The following is a 22,935-nucleotide window of genomic DNA, read 5'->3' as shown; positions in this document are numbered from 1 at the left end:
CCTCATATCCTTGATTAAGATTACACTAGTTGAATTTGCCAGGTGTCTAAGTTGCAAAAGATATCTGAGAACAACTGTTTAGTAACTTGAATTAGTTAACATAATTTTTTAAAAGTTTTGAAATTTTTCCCTTCTTGAAAAAAATGTAAGCATATATCTTAAACCATAATTTGACATCTTGATGTAGGAAGTTAAGGCGGTAGTTTTTCACAAGACATAAATCCCCACATTATCGAAACATCAGTGAGATAATTACATATATTCTCTATGCTGGATAATATTTTATCTGCACAATTAACAAGAACTAGCTGGAGTTAAGACTCAAAAATAACCCATGGCAAAATACCAATATGAAACAGATTTCTAAAACCTAAAAGGCAGGTCTGACAAACATCACTTATTTTTTGTGGCTTAAAATATAATGTAAGAAAAGAAAATATTACCTATTTCTAACAAAACTGTGTGGACAGAGAAAGAACGTTAGAATGAAGAGTCTTTAGACCACACTAAGACCCCTAAGTATTAAAGAACATAAAACAGATTAAGAATTCAATTAAAGTAGAAAACAAAATTACTTAAAACAAGAGCACAGAAATTGTGCTTTAAAAAAAAAAAAAAAAGTTTAAAGGGAAGGGGGATGAGAAAGGTGAGAAAAAGCACTACCAGACTCCTTACCCATTGTTGTTGGTGCTGGAGCTTCCTGATGGTATTTTCAGCTTGCTCCAGTTTAGCACTGGCCTCATCACTCTGCTGTTTGATGGTGGCCAACTCCCGTTTTATGAGGTAGTTTTCCTCAGCCTCCTGGGCTCTTGTCACTTGTCCCTTAGGACATAATTTGTGTGTGTGTAAAGCAATTTAGGATAGATTCAAGAAAGACTGCCTTTGTGAGGTTTAGTTATTTACTGTGACATGTTAAAAAAAAAAAAATCACCTCAGAAAACAGAACAGCCTAAGTAATTATTAACCAGCAGCTCATTATTGCTCCGGCAAATTTTGGGCAACTAAATTAAAAAATTTATCTGATAATCTTAAGAACAGTTCTTTGTTCAGTCAATAAAAATTCAATTCATGCAATATTACTGAGTTGTACATGCAGGACTAAAATTTTCGATGTATAGTAGTTAATTTTGCAGAATCCACTGATTGACATTTTGGAATAAATACTTTAAATAAGGTTAGCTTTAAAACGTGCAAAAGGTGTTTAATAAACCAAGATAACACACTGTTATCAAAAATTAAGTTTACACGCATATATACCAGCCCAAAAATTATTTCTAGGAAAATGCATGTAAAATTGCATGCATTAAAATGTGAATTTCTAGGTTTAGGACTTTCCTTAGAAGTAAGTTAGAGAAAATGCTAAAAAAAAACAAAAACAAAAACAAAAAAACTATACCTGTATCAATCTATCTGCCAAGGAAGCACTTTCCTACAAAAGGAAAAATTCAGATAGAAATTTAAGAGAAAGAAATAAAATAAAGGTGCATAAAATTAGGAATAAGAAGAAACAAAGCATACCCAAATTCCATCTACTTTTCATTGTAATTAAAATAGACATTTAGATTTGGTTTTATGGCTATTTACTGTGTTTGTTATTATTCTTAACCCTTACGAAAAATATATCAAAATAAGGATAGACTGCAGAAAATCATATGCTTCTAGAAGACCAAACACAAATTCCAAGAGGTTTTTCATCATTTGAAACAAGCAAATAGCTTCTTTTTAAAGCATTCTTTTAGTCTTCATGTTTGGAGTCAGCCATATTGTCAAACCACTTATAGGAAAGGGAGAAGGAATTTGAGTACGCAATTCCACTTATAAAGTGTGACAGCAATTTGTACAACAGCAACTTCCAAAGAAGCAAAGCAAGGAAAATAAGACAAATGAAATTAATTAGCTCAACATAATAAACTCTAGCAATAACTCAATAAGTAAATATTTTGGTTACAGAATTTAACTGATATATAAGTATTTATAGAATTCTAAGTGCTAAAGGACAGACCTAGGCTATGTAAGCCCGTAGAAAGGTACTTAATTTTCTAGAAGTAAAAATCCAAACTTAACACTTTCCTATGGCACCTTTATCTTTCTGATGGTTCAGTGAAATAAAAATACTTTCTCTGTGAAAGTATCTCATTCCAAAGATAAAAGACCACCTAAGACAGATATTAAAAACTGAGTATTTAGTGGAAAAATACAATATGCAATTAGAACAACTTAAACACTAAATTAAGCTCAACCTTTCTGCAGTCACCAAAAAAGTAGAATTATCCTCAAAGCAACTCTAATAAGATGTAGGAAATACAGGAAAACTATTTTTGACTTAATATAATATACCTGAAATTATTACACAACCAAAAGACATGAAATAAACATCCTATCCTTGTGTGTGGTGTGATGCTTTCAAACAAAAGACAAATATCCAAACTATCCATATCTTCACATTTTCTTTCTTGATTATTGATCGTAGATTTTCAGGGAAGATTTTAAGATAGTTGGCAACATCATTTATTAACCTACTTACTCTCATCTTTTGTTTAAAAAAAAAAAAAAAAGCCCTTCCAAACACCAAAAGACTTTGTGAATTCAGGTTTTTCTTTTAATAAACCCAAACTCTTCGACTATACTTTTATTACTCAATATATTCTATAGCATCGAACAAGACTACAAAAGACATTACATCAAAAGCACAGTATTAAAAATAATGCAAAACTTTTCCAGATTTGCCCAGTTATTTTATATGAAACAGAGAGGAAGAAATAGGTAATAATAAGTAGCATCAAAATAAGTCTGAGAACCAAAAGTTTAAGTATAATTCCTCTGTGTTGAAAATCAACACCATGGTGAATTTTTATATAAGAAATCAGTCAGTCATTCTGACTAAACTTAAAGGAATCCTAGGCCTTAGAGGAATCACTGACACATTTAATATGTGGCTAGAAAGTCAGGGCACCATTTGAAAGTCATTTTTAAAATACTATACAGAATGAATTCTCAATTAGGTTACCTCTAAGGAACGTACTTTTTAGAGATTATATGTAAAGAAAATAAATTATATCAATGTTACTCTAGTAACAACCTTAATTAAAACTTTAACCTTAAAGTTCAAGTACTCATAGTGATCAGTTTTTATTAATGACAAGTTACTTAGTTAAGTAGTAAGCTAGGCAAGCTAAGCAGTTAATACCAGAACTTTGGAGATGTGATAGATTTCCTGAACCTTTAATAGAAATAGAAAGTAGTGTGCATTCAACAGAAACTTGCGTAGTTATTTACTTACTTTTTCTAATGTTTCAATGCGCTGTTTTAAAAGTCTATTTTCTGTGCGTAACCTCTGCAAAAAGAAAAAAAGAAAAAAAAAGAAACAACAAAAAAAAGAGGTTTTGTTTGCAAGCATTCCTGAGGAAAAGATACCTAAATCATAGTCCTTAAAATGTACCACCTTTTATAAATAGGAAAGGTCTAAGGAATGGTTACATTATTGTCTGTCAAACTCCTATAGGTTCAGAGTAGAAAATACAGAGTAAAGGAAATGACATTTATCACTCTAGCTTGATTGAATTTTAAATATAAACTACAGCACATACAGAAATAACCCCTTTCTTTAAAGTACCAACCATGACTCATGATCAGTATTTTCTTATCTGTCTCAACATCCCCATTAGATAGGAAAGACTCTTAACTCATTTACCTCCTACAAAGACTATCTACACAAATAGTACTCAAATGTTTATCAAATAAACAAGTAAGAAATCTGAAAAATGCAGCTCATAGGATAACTACCAAATTGTCAGTTCAGAACTAGACCAGCCTTCATCTATGCCTTACATATGCAAAACTGCAAAATTCCTTACATTCTGAAAATATAAAGATTGAGTTGTTTTCATCAAATTGATTATTTATGAGTTGTTCTGAACTTAAAAAAATGGAGGCACCTTGCTGACTCAGTCGGTAGAGTATCTGACTCCATCTCAGGGTCGTCAGTTCAAGCTCCACGTTGGGCATGGAGCCTACTCAAAAAAAGATTAAAAACTTAAAAAAAAAATACCAAACTTAAAAAAAAATGAACAGCTCTGATTACTAGCATTTTCCTATAGTTCAAAAAGCAAAACCAGATTTGGGGTGCCTGGGTAGCACAGCTGGTTAAGAGACTGAATCTTGGTTTTGGCTCAGGGCCTGATCTCAGGATCCTGAGATCAAGCACTGTGTTGGGCTCCATACTCAGCAGAGAGTCTACTTAAGACTCTCTTCTCCCTCTGCCTCTCCCCACCTCCCCCCCACACACTCTCTAATAAAATAAATCTTTAAATTACAAAAAAAAAAGTAAAACCAGATTTAAAAAAAAAAAATCTGCACCTAACCATTCAATACCTGACTCCCCAAACCCTATCAAATTACTATTAAGTATTAAAACTAAAACACTCTACATAAAAAAATCATCTTTCTGCATATTCCATCCACAAATTTTCATATGAATCCTGATATAAGTTATCCCTTCATTTTAGAATCCTTCAAGTTACTTCTTCGTTTTGCCATCATTAGAATTTCAAATTCCCCTTACCTTTTATACAAATTTACCCCAGAACTTAATCCAGCCTTCTTCCAATCCTACCATCCTCTAAATTCCTGCTTTTAAAAATGTTTTCCTCAGAAACTTCTATTAATTCAATCTATCATTTTTCCAGTAAAGACTAAAATATAGTTTATAAAACATATAAAGTCTCAGACCAAGGTAATAAAGATTCTATGAATTATTATATCTTATTAAGTGAACCACAAATCGGAACAAATAAATCCTAGTTATTAGAAAGATTGGCAAATTAGATTTTCTTGTTCTATTCACTTAGAATATATTTAAATGATTTGAAATTGATATTACTTTATGTGTGATTTCAGACTACAAAAAAGCTTGAATTCGGGAAGAAAATGTTTCTCATTTCTTGGCTATTCGTATTATGTGTAGCACAGTGGTCTAGACAAATAAGCAATTATTAAATGCTTTTAAAATCTGCAAATCCAAAGAAAACAAATGTGATTCTCAAAATGTTCTCAACATATTTCGTCAAAAAAATAAATAAAAAATTTTTTATCCTAAAGGACTTATTAGAAAGTTCCACCAGACAACTGAGGGAATATAGTTAATGTTACAATAGAAATGATGCTAAAATATTATAAAATTTAGAACTAAAAACATTTACCTGGGTTTCCCTCTCCATCCCCTTTAAATCTTCTAAAATTTTGCTATAAATAAAAACTGAAATTGATTTCTTCCCCAAACATCTACCCAAATGTCTGAATACCATTTTAAATAAACAAATTCTTCATTTATGTGACATCTATTTCATCATAAATTGATAAGTATAATAGACTTTATCAGTTATTAAAGGCTATTTCAGGATCACCTATTAAATTTCAGGTATTTCTGTCTTTTTATTGTATTAGTACCACAGTATTTGGTAATTATAGCTTTGTAATCCCCTTTAATGTCCGGTGGAGCTAATTTCCCCCATCCTTATATTGTTTTGTTTATCCTCCCCAAACGCTAAGTACTAGTATACTAAATTAGTTGAGAGAGTGGGTTTTGGAGTTAGGTAGGTTTAGGTTCAAATCCTCACTTCAAAATTAACACCTGTGTATGTTACTCAATACCTTAGATTATTCATTTCCTCATCTAGAAAATTAGAGTAATAAAACCTACAATGATATGGGAAGAATTAATGAGACAGCATAATACCAAAAACTTGATTAATGATAAGCATTGCTCATAATATTCTTGAAGTCAGGCCTGAATACTATTTTATAATTTTTGTCTTTTGTTTACAACCATTCTTTAGATTTTTTTAATGCTCTGCAAAATCACGAGGAATTAAATGACTGGATTTGTTAATGTGTATTTGATGGGGGAAACAGTAACTTTATTTAACACAGAGTTCTTTTCATCTCTCCCCTTTATTCATCCTTTTTAGATGCCTTTATGCAAAGTTTTTCAGTGATAATTTGTTAGGTTCTATCCTATTCTTCATTTAGGTGATTCCTAGATGCTTTTATTCTTATTTTAAGTGGAATTTCTTTTTCTAAGATATTTTTGAAATGTTTATTGCTGATACATAGGAAAATTAATGACTAAAATCTATCACTTGATTGAATTCTCATTAATTTTTGAGTACCTGTCTTCTTAATTACATTTGCCAGAGTGAATGAAGAGTGTTTTCTAAACTTTAAAGTGAAAACCATAAAGAGAAAGAGAGATACATACACTTAAAAAAAAAGGAGAGACTTTTGACCTATCAAATTAGAAAAGAGAAAATGAGATGAAGAGTGACAGCAAAAATGAAATATCTAATGTAGGCAAGGTGTTAGTGGAATGGAAACTCGCTGCCAAAAAGAACATACCCTGGAAACACTCTTTAGGAAGTTTACTTAGTGCATATCAAAGTCTGAAAAATACTAATATCCTATAATTCAATAATTCTACTCTTTACAACTGGCTAAGAAAATATAAGGTGCTGAAAACTTTATATACAAACAAGCTAAATATACGTGCTATTTTTGATCATGAAAATTGATTAGGGGCGCCTGGGTGGTTCAGTCGTTAAAGCGTCTGCCTTTGGCGCAGGTCATGATCCCAGGGTCCTGGGATAAAGCCCCACATCGGGCTCCCTGCTCCACGGGAAGCCTGCTTCTCCCCCTTCCCCCTGCTTGTCCTCCCTCTCTCACTGTGTCTCTCTCTGTCAAATAAATAAAATCTTTAAAAAATAAAAAAAGGAAGAAAAATGATTAAAAACCCTAAATATCCCCAAACGGGGGAATTTCAGTTTCTAACAACTCACTTTATTCTTGCCATTTTATTCTTACTCATTTTATGAAATAACCCAAACTCAGTAATCTTCCTCATTGGGATAAGCCATTGATCTTATCAACTTTTCACTGTCCCTCACTCTGATGTGCTCTCGTCCCTCTTTACAAAATTTAATTTCCAATCATTATAAATATTCCCTTGCTTTTATCCTCCCCTCTGCCCTTTCTCCCTTAGGAGTCAGCATACTTGCCTGGTAAAACCACTATTCTGGGTTAACATACTGACAACTCTGGGTCTGCACCTATGTTGGTAAATATGACTGAAAAAAAAATCAATAAAGTTTGTTTAAATTAACAATCACTAAATTCAGTTGGACTACTAACGCGCCCTAACAGCAATAATGTATTTCCTTAGGCCATTCCTTCTCTCAACTCTCAGATCCCTATTTCATACTTGCTCCTCTTTCTTTAAACCAGGAACGCTTCAAATGATAATCTTGTTTCCAATTTCACTGAAAGAACTGAAGCATTAAGAACAAAACTTTGCAAGCTCCCACAACCATCCTACCTCTTACCTACACTTTTTCCCATATATTTTAGATTCTCTCTTGTTCTCATGGATTAACTATCCGTGCTAAGAGATCAAATCTCCCACCATGTGCTAAATCCTAAACCGTGCTGACCCTAGCAGTTACCCCCTGCCATTCACATATCATCAGTTTTTCCTACTTGGTTATCACCATTAAAACGTGGTTATTTCTCCCATCTTAACAGAAAGTAAAGAAAAACCGAAATCCCCTCAACATCATGATCCTCTCTCTAAGCTACTGTCCCATTTCTCTCTTCTTCATAGCAAATTCCCTGAAAGATATCTATACTCCCTATCTCCAACTTTTTCTAGTTCATTCAAGTTCACTTCTCTGCTCTTTTCCAGCTTATCTCCATGCTGACAAATTCATTATTTTTCCATCCTCATCTCTCAAGAACACTCTTTAGCACTGACACTGTAAAATCCTTCTCTTTCTGAAACTCTTTTCTCTTGGCTTTAGGACACTTATACTTCCCTAGTGTTCTCCTGCTTTGCTCTCATCTTTCTAAATGTGGGCTTATGATCCGGCTCAATTCTTGAACTCTCTTCTCTCATCTACACTTATTCCCCAGGTAATCTCATCCACTCTAAAAGTTTTTACTATCATCATTCTGCCAATAACTGCAAAATTTATATTTTGAGCCTGCCCTCTCTTAAATTCAACTCTGAATATTCAAGGCCCTACGTGAACATCTCCTAGGGATCTGATACTTAAAATACCTCAAACCAGGCTCCTGATATTCCTCCCCAAACCAGATCCTCCTGTAGACTCCCCCATCTCAGGTAGTAGGAACTCTCTTTTTCCCATACTAAAGACAAAATGCTTAATTCCTATCCCTCTCATACCTCCACAATCAACTTGTCAGCTCTCTCTTTAAAATCTATTCAGAATCCAATCATTTCTTACCACTTCAGTCCAAGCCACCATCATCTGTTGTCTGCAGTACTTCATCAGCCTCTATTAGTCTTCCTGTCCCCTGCAATATACTCTCAACACACCTTCTCCTCCACTGAAAACCCAAATGGCTTTCCAGGTTCAAAGTCAGAGTCTTTACACATGTTCAACAACACCCTACTCCTGTCACTTTCCTCATCATGTATACTGTCCCATCCACATGGTTTCCTTACTCTTTCTCCCTGGGCACACTCCTGACTGATTCTACTCTCCTTCCAGATATCTACGTATCTAGCTCTTTCACTTCCTTCAGGTATTTAGTCAAAAGTAATCTCGTCAACTTCTCTAAATTTTCAGTCCAAACACTGCCATTTTACTCTCCCTTCCCTGATGTGTTCTTTTCTCTGTTTAACACTTATCCTCATCAAAATATTATGTATTTTACTTTTCTGTTTATTGTTTGACTCCCATACTAGAATGTAAACTCGATGAGGGCAGAAATTGGTCTATTTCATAAACACATTTCAAGTGCCTAGAATAGTGTTTGGACATGTAGTAGGTTCTACAAATACCTGTTAAATGGATGACTTCTTGAATAAATTATGTTATTGTACCCCCCATTAGATATTATTATATACCATTAGTTTTTTAATGAAAGTTTGTGATGCCACAGAAAAACAGGCATCTGAATCCTTCTCACATCACAATGCATTGTCTTTTTTGGAAAACAGCACAGTGTATATACACTGAAGAATATACATGGGTCTTAGAAAAACATAAATCAGATTTCAAATCCTTGACTTTCACCATTTTCTAGCAATGTGACCACTAGCATATTTTTTGAGCTTGCTGAAGCTCAAAAGAACAAGGATAAGAACCCTCTCATAAGGTTATGAGAAGAATAAACGTATATGATGCGTGTAAATGACCCTTCACATATTAAGTGTTAAATAAATGTGTCAATACTAACACTTCACACTGACTGTTAAATATAACTCCTGGATGACTCAGATAACATTTGTCATGTTTTCCTTTTTTATGCCAGGCAGTGAATACACAAGTGTTTTTATATTATTCTCCGTTTTTCAACATATCTGGAATACTTCATAATTTTTAAATTAAAAAAAAAAAGAACTTCTGGCCTAAAAACCAGTCAGAATCTCTAACTTTTCCCATTTGCAGGGCTCAAATCTCTACATCCCAAAGCACAAAATTTAAATATGAATATTTGATAATCAGCTCAAATGTCAGCCTTAAATGGAATGGGGGAATAAAGGTTTTTCTTTTTTAAAGATTTTTGAGGTAACCTAATATAATCTAGAATTTTAGTATTTCTTACCTCGTCCCCCTCAGGTGGAAGATCAATAGATTGGAAGAAGATACTGAGAAAGCTGTTTCTATTAATAAAAAATTTCACACAATAAAATGTAAGATTCTCCATACGAAACAATTTTTTTCAAAATCTTTCTGTAACACTTTCAGAAAAGGGGTGGAAAATACTTAAAAGTTACACCTTCTTCAGGGAGCTTCCAGATATAATTCTTAGATAAAAAGGTCCACAACCCAAAGGTCTTAGAATTTTAAGTAAAAAAAAGAAAGGAAACGTGATCAATGGCTGATTTTTTTACTTCCACATCAAAACATTAAATAATTTGATGATCATACCATTTGCTTATATAAAAACAGTTTAATATTATCTCTCTGAAAGCTTTTGAGGAGGACTAAGGCAAGAAAGCATTAGTTTAAGAGACTCATTCCCTTGTAAAAGGGACCTTGGGGAGAAGGGAAGAGAGTGTGACTAAGGAAGTGGCATTTCCCATTTTAGAGAAAGCCTCCAGTAATACATGGCTAACTATCCATAAATGCCGTGGTCATCTGATTATGACTGAGATGAGCTGCCAGGTCCAAGTGAAAAATCAGACATACCCAAGCTTATATAAAGTAAAAAAAGGTGCAGTCCCACAAAAATGATCATGGTTCTGTCCTTTTTGGTGGCAGGAGGAGTAAAGAAAGAAATGAAAATGGCTCGAGAATAAGAAAAAACTATGTGGAAACAAAATTTTATAAAAGGAACAAACTACCTTTGAGATCAGCAGATTTTATTTACCCCATGTGTTACTAACTTTTTGAACTTTCATTCCCCCCCATCCTCCAGTTTCCTCTCTATAAACACTTTGTGCCATCTGTTTTCCCCTAAGACACATGGAGCTGGCATTCAAAAATACTCTGTGAGGTATATTAACTGTAACTTTCCCCCAAAACTGAAGTTTGAGAAAAACTGCAAATACAAGCTAAATTGTGCTAAAGATCTTTTCGAAAAGGCCTCTTGGTATTCCTACTATTCATGTGATTTAATTTTAGAAGAAACTTCTTTAAGAGCAAAGATTGTTCATAGAACTGTGACTTTTTTTTTTTTTTTTTCAATAACATAACATGGTGAAATGAACAGGATGGCTTCCCATCCTCAGATTCTTGATTTGCAGTTCCGAATATTCGTGGTATGCGATAACCCATACTCTCTCCCCACTCATCAGGTTGACGTACTTTTCCACTTTCAGTAGGTTGAAGTGGAGGGTATGATTTAATGTTACTCTTACTCATGGTACCTAAAAGAAAAGCAAATGGTAGAGCAGCAGTTGGGTGACAGAATTTTTAAAAAGGAGGGAAAAACATCCACAAGGGTCTTTTCTCTCTCTGAAAAATGTAGAAGTATCTATTTCTAATTAATAGGGAACACTGACAGAAATGAAAATAAAATCTAGAAAAAGGAGACAGAGGTCACACAAACAAAGGAGAGGTTGTCTCCGAGGAGGCTTTTGAGAAGGACCATGGCAAGAAAGAATACCAATTTCATAAAACTCATTCCCTTACTTGTAAAAAGGGCCCATGGATGTGAGTAGTGAAGCGGTACTTTACAGCAAAGGTGAAAAGACACGGCTAAATAATCATAAGGAAGGTGGTTATCTAATGTCCTGCCAGGTTCAAGTCAAAACTCAGACACAACCATATGTAGAATTTAAAAAAAGGGGGGGGAATCACTCAAAACTTTTTTTTTTTTTTTTGTGGGTTTTTTTTTTTTTTTGGAAGGGGGAGAACATAGACAAAGAGATAAGAAACTGGATCAGCAAGTCACTGAGTTTCTTCACTAACTCCTGCTTCTACTCATTATCCCCATCCTGAAATATCATCATAAAACCTATAGAACTTTTCTTAATTTCTAGCTGAACAATGCCAAAGATCATCAATTTAGGAACTTCTGGCCTACAGAGGGTACAAATAAGATTTTTAAGGTACACATAGGAATTTATATATCCCTGAAAATTGGCAATCTACCTGTTCCTGTAGAGAGTTCAAAAGTATAACCTTTGCTTAGAGATGAAAAAACTGAATTAGCCAAAGTTTCCTGCAGCTCTAAGGTAGCCATAATTAGTGCTGGTGCAATGATTTGCTCTATTTGGTACACCTCAGACTACACTGCTGTTAGTCTATGCACATTACAGATTGACTTCTCTGCATTTTTAAAAATATGCATTTAAATGAAGTGGTAATTATCTTCCCCATACAAGTATTTTCTCCTGATGACGCACCAACAAATCTAGAAACAGAGCTGTTCTCACACTAGAATGAAAACCACTTGTTGCATTATTCTGGTTTTTGAAATGTCTATTTTTAACTATTACCTAGTGGGATGGTAAATAAATTTATCAGTAAGTAATAACAAACATCAGTGCTAAATTTGTTACAGGAAATAGATATGTCAACATAACCAAATGACTGACTTTAATAAATTTATGTTTGGCACTTTTAAAAGTTCTCAGATGCTTACTTTAATTTCAACTTGCTCTTCCATTTCTTTAGTTTTTATTGTAGTATATTCCTTTTCAAGCCTAAGAAGGAAAAAAAAATTAAAGATATGTTTTTACTCGGAGCAGAAGTAGTTACTAAATTATAAAACTTAAAACTACTTGCTAACACAAAATATAACTCCAGTAGATTCTTCCAACTTATAACTTGAGATACTTGATATTAGAAAAATCATCTGAATAGTTACATGGATACTTACCTAAAAAACTATTTCACAAATAACAAAAATGAGAACCAGACAAAAATAAACTTTAGAAAGTGAAATATACAGGCATCAAAGAACCGAGTTTACAGATTCTATTTAGCCCTAAACTTATAAAAAGAACTATCTATCATTCTTCATCAGATTAAAATAGTGGTAGTACTAAAAATTGTGTAAAATTTATAATGAGGAAAAGGAACAACTCTTTTTTATTTTTCAAGATTTTATTTATTTATTTGAGAGAGTGAGAGAGAACAAGCAGGGGGAGCAGCACAGGGAGAGGGAGAAGCAGGCTCCCTGACAAGCAGGGAGCCTGACGTGGGGCTCGATCCCAGGACCCTGAGATCATTACCTGAGCGGAACGCAGACACTTAACTGACTGAGCCACCCAGGCGCCCTGGAACAACTCTTTCTAACAAAACAATTCCTAAACATAGGAAGAATGAGGCAAATATAAAAATCACCATTAAAAAATAATAATAATAACAAACAAAAATTAAATAAATAAATCAAAAATCACCATTAGAATTCCCCCACAGGCAAGAAAAATTAGTGAGTAAAAACTGTAAGCAGAGTGTTAAAGTATCTCTCTCTAAATATTTAGATATTACCAAGGGAAAAATAGTAAATTTGTACTACAGTATCCTGACAGCACCTGAGCCAACTGATCAAGGTTAACACCACCAATAATACATGTTGACATCACGCACTGTTAAGATTTACTGAGAAGGGTACCTCACCTCCATGATATCCTTCACAAGAATGTACATCCTCAGTCTAATCAAGAGAAATCATCAAACTCAAACCAGCAAACCCACTGACTGGCTCACTTCAGAAGTATCAAGGTCATAAAAGATAAAGACTGAAGAACTGTCACTAATTGTAGGAGAATAAGAAATGACAAACAAATGCAATGTACTATGTTTGTAACTCTACTGTAAGTTTAAGATTATCTTTACAAAAATTTATAGGCCATACAAAAGTTACTCCCACCAAGTTATTTTCAGATCTTACTCTGGGCCAAAATGTTAATAACAAGTTTAACTACTCCTAATACTAACAAACCTAGGTCCCCCAAAACTTACAGCTGCCGTCAAAAATCAAATTCTCCCTCAAAGGAGAAAAACCTATTTTTTACTATATATAAAATGTCATTTAACTCACAATAACTTTTTTTTTTTACTGTGATAAAATACACATAGCAAAATTTACCACCTTAACCATTTTTGGTATAAAGTTCAGTGGTATTAAATACATTTATAATGTTGTACAGCCATCACCACCATCATGTCCACTGTTCTGTTCTTTTCATCTTATAAAACTGAAATTCTATACCCTTAAATAAAACCCCATTCCTCTCAGCAAGTCATGGCAACAACCATTTTACATTTTGTCTCTATAATTTTGACATATATATGGAATCACAAAGTATTTGTCCCATTGTGACTGGCTTATTTTACCTAGCATAAAGTCCCCCAGGTTCATCTATATTACAACTATGTTGAGCATCCTTTTATGTGCTTATTGGTCATTTGTATTTCTTCTTTGGAGAAATGTATATTCAAGTTCTTCGCCAATTTTTGAATCCAGTTTTTTGCTGCTAGGGGTTCTCAATACACTGTGGATATTAATCATTTATCCAATACATGCTTTGCAAGTATCTTCTCCCACTTTTGAGAGTGTCTTAGATGTGCAAAATTTTTAAATTTTCATGAAGTTCAATTTGTCTATTTTGTCTTTTGTTACTTGAGCCTTTGGTGTCAAATCCAAAAAGTCATTGTCAAATCCAATTCCAAGCTTTTGTCCAATGTTTTCATCTAAGAGTTTTACAGTTTTAGTTCTTACATTTAAATTTTTGATCCATTCTGACTTATATTTTGCATATGGTATTAAATAAGGGTCCAACCTTGTTTTTCTGCAGGTGGATATCCAGTTTTCCCAGCATCATTTGTTGAAAAGACAAACCTTTTCCTACTGGTCTTAGTACCCTTGTCAAAAATCATTTGACCGTATATGTGAGGGCTTATTTCTTGGAGTCCTATTCTATTCCATTGGTCTAGATGTCTATTTTTATTCTAGTACCCTGTTCTGATTATGATAGCTTTGTAGTAAGTTTGGAAATCAGGAAGTATAAGTCTTCCAGCTTTATAGTTCTTTTTCAAGATGGTTTTAGCTATTTGGGTCCTTTGAGTTTATTTATGAAGTTTAGGATGGAGTTTTCTATTTCTGCAAAAAATATCATTGGTATTTTAAGAGAGACTTCAATGAACTCCGTATACCACATTGGGTAATACTGATGTGTTAACAATATTATATTGTCTTCCAATCAATGAACATAGAATATGCTTTTATTCATGTCTTCTTTAAAATCTTTCGGAAATGTTCTACACTTTTCATTGTATACATCTTTCACTTCCTTGATTCTTACATATTTTATTCTTTTTGATGCAATTGTAAATGGAATAGCTTTCTTAATTTCCTTAATTTCCTTTTCATTGTTAAGGTATAGAAATGCAACTAATTTTTTGTGGGTTGACTTTGTAATCTGCTACTTTGCTGCATTCATTTATTAGCTGTTTTTGGAGAAGGGTTTTTCTACATATAAGATCATGCTGTCAACTGAGATAATTTTTTCTTTTCTAATTTGGATGACTTTTATTTCTTTTCCTCTTTATTTCTTTTGCTACTTCCAGTACTATGTTGAACAGAAATGGCAATATCAACAATTCTTGCCTTGTTCCCGATCTTAGAGGAAAAGTTTTTAGTCTTTCACCACCAAGTATGATGTCTGCTGTGGGTTTTTCATATATGGATGGCTTTTATTATGTTGAGGTAGTTGCCTTCTTTTCCTACTCTGTTGAGTGTTTCAATCATGAAAGGATACTGAATTTTGTCAAATACATTTTCTGTATCAATTGAGATGATCCTGTGATTTTTTTTCCTTTCATTCTGTTAATGTGGTATATTACATTGATCAATTTTTGTATGTTGAACTATCCTTGCATTCTAGGAATAAATCCCATTTGGTAGTGGTATATAGTCTTTTTAGTACACTGCTGAATTTGGTTTACCAGTATTTTGTTGAGGACTTTTGCATCAATGTTTATAAGGGATATTTATCTGTAGTTTTCTTGTAGTGTCCTTACCTGGTTTTGCTATCAGGGTAATAATGCTGGCCTCAAAGAATGAGTTAGGAAGTATTCACTCCTATTTTTTAAAAAAGTTTAAAAAGATATTAGTTCTTTAAATGTGTAGTAGAATTCAGCAGTCAAGTCAACAACTTCAGGGATTTTCTTCTCAAGAGACTTTTGATTACTGATTCAATCACTTTACTAGTTATAGATCTATTCTGATTTTCCATTTCTTTGTGATTTAGTTTTGTATGCATATGCACTGGTCATAATCACTTTTTAATATATTTTTAAAATTTTTAAAATTTTAACTCCAGTGTAGTTAACATACAGTGTTATATTAGCTTCAGGTATACAGTATCTACTCTTAAAATATGTAGAAAACAAGATTTGGAATTACAAACAAAAATTACATTAATACTAGCTTTTAAACCAGTAATTATACTTTTTTTAAGATGTCATTTATTTATTTGAGAGGGAGAGATAGAGAGAAAATGAGCGAGCAGGGGGAGGTGCAGAGGGGGAGAGGGAGAGCATCTCAGGTAAACTCCGTGCCCAAGCACAGAGCCCAATATGGGGCTCAGTCCCATGACCTTGAGATCATGACCTGAGGCAAAATCAAGAGTCAGACACCCAACTGAGTCACCCAGACACCCCAGTTTTCTTTAATGTATTAGTCTTAATTCATGTAGGAAACAAAAAGTGGAGTTACAACCCACTGTTACAATAATAGCTTTTATAATTGCCCATGTGTTTACCTTAATTAAGATCTTTATTTCTTTATGCAACTTTGAGTTACTGTCTAGTGTCCTTTCCTTTTACCCTGCATGAACAAGCAGTTCTTCCAGCGCAAGTCTAGTGGTAATAAGTTCCCTCAACCTTTGTCTGAAAATGTCTTGATTTTTTTCCTCACTTTTGAGGGACAGTTTTGCCAGATTTGGATTCTTGGTTGACAATTTTTTTCTTTTAGCACTTTGAATATATTGGCCCACTGTCTTTTGGACTCAAAAGTTTATGATGAGAACTCTGCTTGTAGTCTTATTGAGAATCTCTTTTATGTGGTGACTGGCTTCTCTTTTGCTGCTTTCAAGATTTTCTCTGTCTTTTACAAGAGTGATTATAATATATCTCAGTGTGGGTCTCTTTGACTTCACATTACCTGGAGTTCGTGGAGCTTCTTGGATGTTTATATTCATGTCTTTCAACAAATTTGGAAAGTTTTCAGCCATTATATCTTCAAATATTTTTTCTGACCCTTTTTCTCTTCTTCTGGGACTCTCACAATGTGTATGTTGGTCGCCTTTGACTCTGTTCAATTTTCTTTGATCTATTCTTTTTGTTCCTCAAATTCAGTAATTTCCAATATTCTATCTTCAAGTTCACTTATTCTTCTGCCTGCTGAAATCTGCTTTTTAATCACTCTATGAGTCTTTCATTTCAGTTACTGGACTTTCCAGATCCAGAATTTTTTTTGTTTCCTTTTAGGTTTTCTATCTCTTTACTAATATTTCCATTTTGTTCATCTATCTTTTTCTCAATCTTCCCCACATCTTACTTTAGTTCTTTGAGCTTCTTTTAAAGTCTCTGTCTACTTCATCTGCCATCAAGTCTCTTTCAGACACAGTTTCTATTTATAGCTGACCCTTGAACAACATGAGAATCAGAAGTGCTGACACCCCTGGACAGCTGAAAATCTGTGTATAATTTCTGACTCTCCAAAAACTTCACTACTGTTGACTGGAACCCTTACCAATAGCATAGTCAACATATAATCTGTATATATTATATACTATAATCTTATGATGAAGGTAGCTAGAGAAAAGAAAATGTTATTTAGAAAATTATAAGAGAAAATACATTTGCAGTACTGTATTGCATTTATTGAAAACAATCTGCATAGAAGTGGATGAGCACAGTTCAAATCCATGTTGTTCAAGGGTCAATATTCTTTTCCTTTGGGCCATACTTTCCTTTTCTTCACATACTTTGTTATTTTTGTTAAAAACTAGACATTTGAATCTGGTAATGTGGTAACTGGGGCAATCAGTCTCCCCTCTCCCCAGAGCTTGCTCTTTTTTGTTATTGATTTTGTCTTTTTGATTGTTACAGGCTATCTTTGTGCTGAAGATCAACCTGAGCTGTAAACTGTCTCAGGACTTTTCTGAGCCTTTCCCTGGGCACACACAGTCACTTTCTAATTTCCCCCAAATATGCAGTTGTTTTTGAATGTCCTAGTCTTTCCTGTCTGGCTCCCAAAAGGGGGAAAAAAAGAAAAATAAAGGGAAGAGAAGGATGACGCCCTTTAAGTCTCTTGGTAGTTATTTCAGCCGGAGGAAGAGGGGACTTGCAACAATGGAAAGTGGTGCAACACCAATGGCTGCTCACTTCCTTGCACCTGTGATCAGAAACAGCACAGCAATCACTGATCAGAGCACACAGATCTCTGATATCCAGAAGACAAGGTCATTTTTGCCCACCCTGGTTCCCACAAGCTGCATGAAAGTTGCTCTGGAAATAGAAGCACAGCTGCCTACCATGTGGCTGAAGGGTACAGGATGGTACTAAGGGGTGCTAATGTGCTAAGAGTTGAAATTGACCAAATTAACCACAATTCACCATCGTACCCTTCTCCTAGAAGCTACAAGGCTTCAACAAGCCCCAGAGTTCCAAAAGAGTCACATCAGATTCTGCCACTGCAATTGTTTTCTAGGTGGGAGACAGATTCCTGGTGCCTTCTACTCCAATTTCCCACAATCCTCCCACAAACCTGACTTTTTAATGCAGCTTGTTATGCCCATTTGGAGGCTTCGAAAGACTGAGAAACTTGCCTAAGGTCACACCCCTTGACTGTATACTACCATGTCTCTTACTTTAGTATGTCTAAAAGAATAGGATATCCAAAAGAATTTATAAAAGACTCCAAAGAGGTAAAAAATATTTTGAACAATGGCTGCACTGAAGTTTACAGCCTTCACAAATGCCTACTTTGAAGTGAATATTTTGTTATGTGTTAGGTGATAAATGTTATCATTACTCACTCATACACCTAAAACAAAACACTAGAAATCCTCACTTAATCCTTGCTTCCCAATTCAGTCATCAAGCACGTTCAATTCAACCTTCTTAATGCTCTAAAATATATTATTCCCTCTCCAACTGCACTGATAGTGGTTTTTAAATAAACTTTATTTTTGAGAAGAGTTTTAGATCTACAAAATAAGTGAGAAGAGCACAGAGTTCCCATATACCTTGTCCCCAGTTTCTCCTATGTTTTACATTTTACATTAGTATAGAACATTTGTTAACAATGAACTAATATTGATACACTGTTAACTAAAGTCCATACTCCATTCAGATTTCTAAATTTTTGTCTAATGTCCTTCTCCTATTCTAGGATCCCATCCAAGGAATCACTTAATACATTAAGTTGCCATGTCTTCTTAGGCTCCTCTTGGCTGTGACAATTTCTAAGACCTTCCATGTTTTTGATGACTTTGATTGTTTGAGGAGTACTGGTCAGGTATTTTGAAGAATATTCCTCAATTGGGATTTCTCTTATGTTTGTCCATGATTGTATTGAGGTTATGGGTTTGGAGGAAGAAGACCACAGAAGTCAGTCCCATTTTCATCACATCATATCAAGGGTACAAATTATCACCAGGATATCACTATTGATATTGACCTTGATCAGCTGGCCAAGGTGTGCTTATAAGGTTTCTACAAAGCGACTTCAAAGTAGCTACAAAGCTACATCATTCTCCTTTTATTGGCAACATTTTTAGACCTTCATTATATCTTGCCTTAATTACTAAAGGAACCTCGTAATTGTTCTCTCTACTGCCAGTTTCATAATTCAGTATCTTCTGCACACTATTACTAGGAAGATATTTTTAAAATGTTGATTTGGATTATGCCACTCCCGGAGGCCAACTGCTTCAGTGTCTATCCATTTACCTTCAGGCTACATTTTAAAAGCTTACTAAAAGAAATCAAGGCTCTTTGGAGAAATGACTTGCTCCTGTGCAGGAGCGGGTAAGGGACAAGATGAGCCTAGAGCTTTTTGTTGTCTTAAAATAAGGAAATTCTCAAAGAACCATGGGGACATGTCAAAAGGACGCAAGAGCCAGCTTGAAAGGACTCCTACCGGACAAAGCAGGGATAACTGGAGAATAATGAATTATAATTCACCAAATAAAAAAAGTAATAAGTAAAAATAAATAAGTGAATAAATATATTAGAGAAAAGGAAAAGCTCTTCCTTACAGTAGAATGCCAATTAATAAAGAAGGAATGGGAGAGTGAGAAAATCATAAATGGATGTAAATCTGGTGAGGGAAGGCGTCATAAGAAACAGGATATTATATAATCTCAAAGCATCTGGAAACAAATAATAATAGAAGACAAAATAATTACTTTATAGTAGTTAAACTTGGCAGACATCACCTTAACCCAATGATTACAGATACCATCATCAATTCTGAGGTAAACCAATATCATGCACCCACCGCATGGTTAATTGAGAAGACACATCATTGGTATACCTGCCAAAAATGCACAACCTAAATCTACTCATGAGGAAATTTAAGAAAAACCCAAACTGTGGGATTTTCCACAAAATAACTAGCTTGTACTCTTCAAATATATCAAGGTCAAGACATACAAGAAGAGTGGAGGGAGTGTTTCAGATTAAAGGAGATTGATCTGACACAATGCAATACATGATCCTGGAGTACTTAAAGTGGATCCAAAACCCAGGAGGTGAGGGGTAGGGAGTGGACAGGAGAGAGGATTAGGCAGGGGTCTGAAAGCGGAGACTTACAAAGAGTATTACTGAGACAAGTGATAAAACTTGAACATGCTTTGGGAATTTGGTAATAGTACTGTATCTATGATAATTTCCTGATTTTGATTAACTATTGGGTTCTGCTAAAAAATAAAAGTCCTTGTTCTTAGGAAGTACACATTCATTCAAGTATTTAAGAAAAAAGGGCACAGTAACCTAACTTATTCTCAAATGGATCCCCTAAAAATGGGTATGGGTTTTACTTACATACACACATATTATTTATAACTTTTTAAGAAGTTTAAAAGTATACCAAAATAAAAATTACAACAACAGGGACACCTGGGTGGCGGCTTAGTCGTTAAGTCTCTGCCTTCGGCTCAGTTCATGATCCCAGAGTCCTGGGATCGAGCCCTGCATCGGGCTCCCTGCTCAGCGGGAGGCCTGCTTCTCCCTCTCCCACTCCCCCTGCTTGTGTTCCCTCTCTCGCTGTCTCTCTGTCAAAAAATAAGTAAAATCTTAAAAAAAAAAATTACAACAACAAAAAAACCAAAGCCTAAGAATGACTGCTTGCAAATTTCTTGTCTTAAAGGAACCTCTGAGCCTTTGTACATATTACCTTTCTGCCTAAAATGCCTGCCTTCTCTTCACTTGGCCAACCTCTACCTACTCTTCTAGACAGCAAAAAGTGAAATTTTGAAATAAGGTGATGTCACTTTTGTCAAAAATCTCTAATGGTTTCCCCTTAGACTTAAAAATGTAAGTCTGGTCCGTGAGGAGGCCAACATGTCCAACGGAAATTTACAACAGTGAAAATGTTCTAGATCTGTGCTGTCTAATATGGTAGCCACTAGCCAAATCTAAGTGACAATGAGCACTTGAAATGTGGCTAATATAACTGATGAATTAAATCTTCAGTTTTCAAAATTTAAATAGCCACATGTAGGTAGTAACTACCTTATAAAACAGCCCAGCTTTAAATACCCCTTGCTCCCTACTATGTTTTGGATTTCACTGGCCAACACACTATTTACCTATGCTACAGTCACACCGGCTTTTTGCTATTCTTTAAACATATCGATCACAAAAAAAAAAAAGAAAACAAATTTTTTTTAATTAAAAAAAAAAAAGTATTGCTCACATTCTGGCCTTAGTCATTACATTTACTGTTCTCTCAGCATGGAATACTATCACATGGTTTGCTCTCTCACTTTCTCAGGTATCTGCTCAAATGGTACCTTATCAGTCTATGTGCTCTATCCTTGAGTGCTCTACCTAAAATTGCACCCCATCACTCTATGTCCTTCATCCTGCCTTATATACTGAATACTGAAGGAGTGAAATGTCATGAATTCTATAATTTACTTTCAAAAAAATATAATTTTATCCACTAAGAAAACAGATGAAGTAAATCACAAAATATTAATGCTGAATCACTATATTGTATGCCTGAAACTAATATAACACTGTGTGTTAACTATATTGGAATTAAAATTTTTAAAAAGATGAATATTAACTGTTTAATCTAGATGATAAGCATATGGATATTTATTATTCCAGGGTCTCTCTGTATATTTGAAAAATGTCCCAAATGAAAAAAAAATGGCATATGAAATATGATCTGGAGCTAATGAGTAAACTATTCTTTCCTTCACAAGTTTCATAAAAGGAGAATGAATGCTATGTTGAGGTAGGTTTTGTTTTGTTGTTTTTAAGTCAGAACTCAAAAATACCTTTGTACATTGAAGAAAATGAAACAGAAAGAAGGGATGAAGATAAAAGTAGAAACAACTAGTGGAGCAAGGACGTGGAGGAGATGGAAATAACATCCTGAATTAGCACTGTAAAGGCATAGAAATACTATATTCTGAAAAGGGAAGAAAAGAAATATGGCTAACTCTGTAAGCTGGAAATTATAGGAGAAAAAGTTCAGAGAGCTTGAAAAATGATGGCTGATGAATTAACAAGCAAAATACCCTGCCAAAGTGTTAGGGCAAAATGGGTACAGAATCTGGGAAAAATGGCAAAGTTTGAAATAATTCCCCATTCCCATGGGGAATGGGATAATTAATCAAGGTCAATAAAAATACACATGAAGTGGCAATGCAGATACAACTTACTGCCAGCAATTTGTTTATGCAATGTTCTCTGACACTTGGCTACATGAACACAGGGTACAAAACATCAGACGAAGTATACTTATTTGGATCAGAGGAAGGCTATTTAACATCAGAGTAGAGATCTTAACGTGGAATAGAGATATTGTATGAGTAAGAGAGTGAAAGAACTAGAGGGTCATAAGTTTGACAAGTAAATAGCATAACCAGAATTTCAGAAATGGGATTATAATGGTGATAAATAAAATCTAAAAAGAAAATCAGTTATGCTGTTCTCTGTAATTAAAGTAAAATGAATTCTCTTTTTGGCTAGTGTGATTTAAATGTGGTTTTACCAAGAGCTGGAAGTTGACATGGCTCCTAAAGGTTTTATCAATTATAGAACAGAATTGCTTTTTGGTCAATAATGTCTCAACATCATGGTGTAATTTCACAAGTAATTTATTAATAATAATAGTGAAAGCTCATAAATTGGCTTGTTTTTGTGAATTAGATCTAATTTTATTTATTTATTTTTAAGATTTTATTTATTTATTTGAAAGAGAGAGAGAGCAAGC

General features: G+C 34.1%; 1 protein-coding gene across 5 annotated transcripts in view; it reads right to left on the bottom strand.

Moving 5' to 3' along the window:
• Positions 1-22,935, bottom strand: part of EVI5 (ecotropic viral integration site 5) — a 197,265-nt gene that overhangs the window by 103,833 nt on the left and 70,497 nt on the right. For 4 of the 5 annotated variants that reach the window (XM_028087639.2, XM_028087638.2, XM_028087637.2 and 1 more), the window contains 4 exons: positions 12,109-12,169; positions 3,281-3,334; positions 1,397-1,429; positions 676-822 (listed from right to left, as the gene is read on the bottom strand). In XM_028087639.2, coding sequence (XP_027943440.1) covers positions 676-822; positions 1,397-1,429; positions 3,281-3,334; positions 12,109-12,169 — 295 coding nt within the window. The remainder of the gene's footprint in view (positions 1-675; positions 823-1,396; positions 1,430-3,280; positions 3,335-12,108; positions 12,170-22,935) is intronic. The other variant, XM_028087640.2, reaches the window with a different exon arrangement.

This window comes from Eumetopias jubatus, unplaced genomic scaffold (genome assembly GCF_037043125.1).
Source record: "Eumetopias jubatus isolate StellerSeaLion01/CBP00866 unplaced genomic scaffold, mEumJub1_p1.0 scaffold_4, whole genome shotgun sequence".
Classification (NCBI taxonomy): domain Eukaryota; kingdom Metazoa; phylum Chordata; class Mammalia; order Carnivora; family Otariidae; genus Eumetopias; species Eumetopias jubatus.
This window is presented reverse-complemented; position numbering and strand designations above follow the sequence as displayed.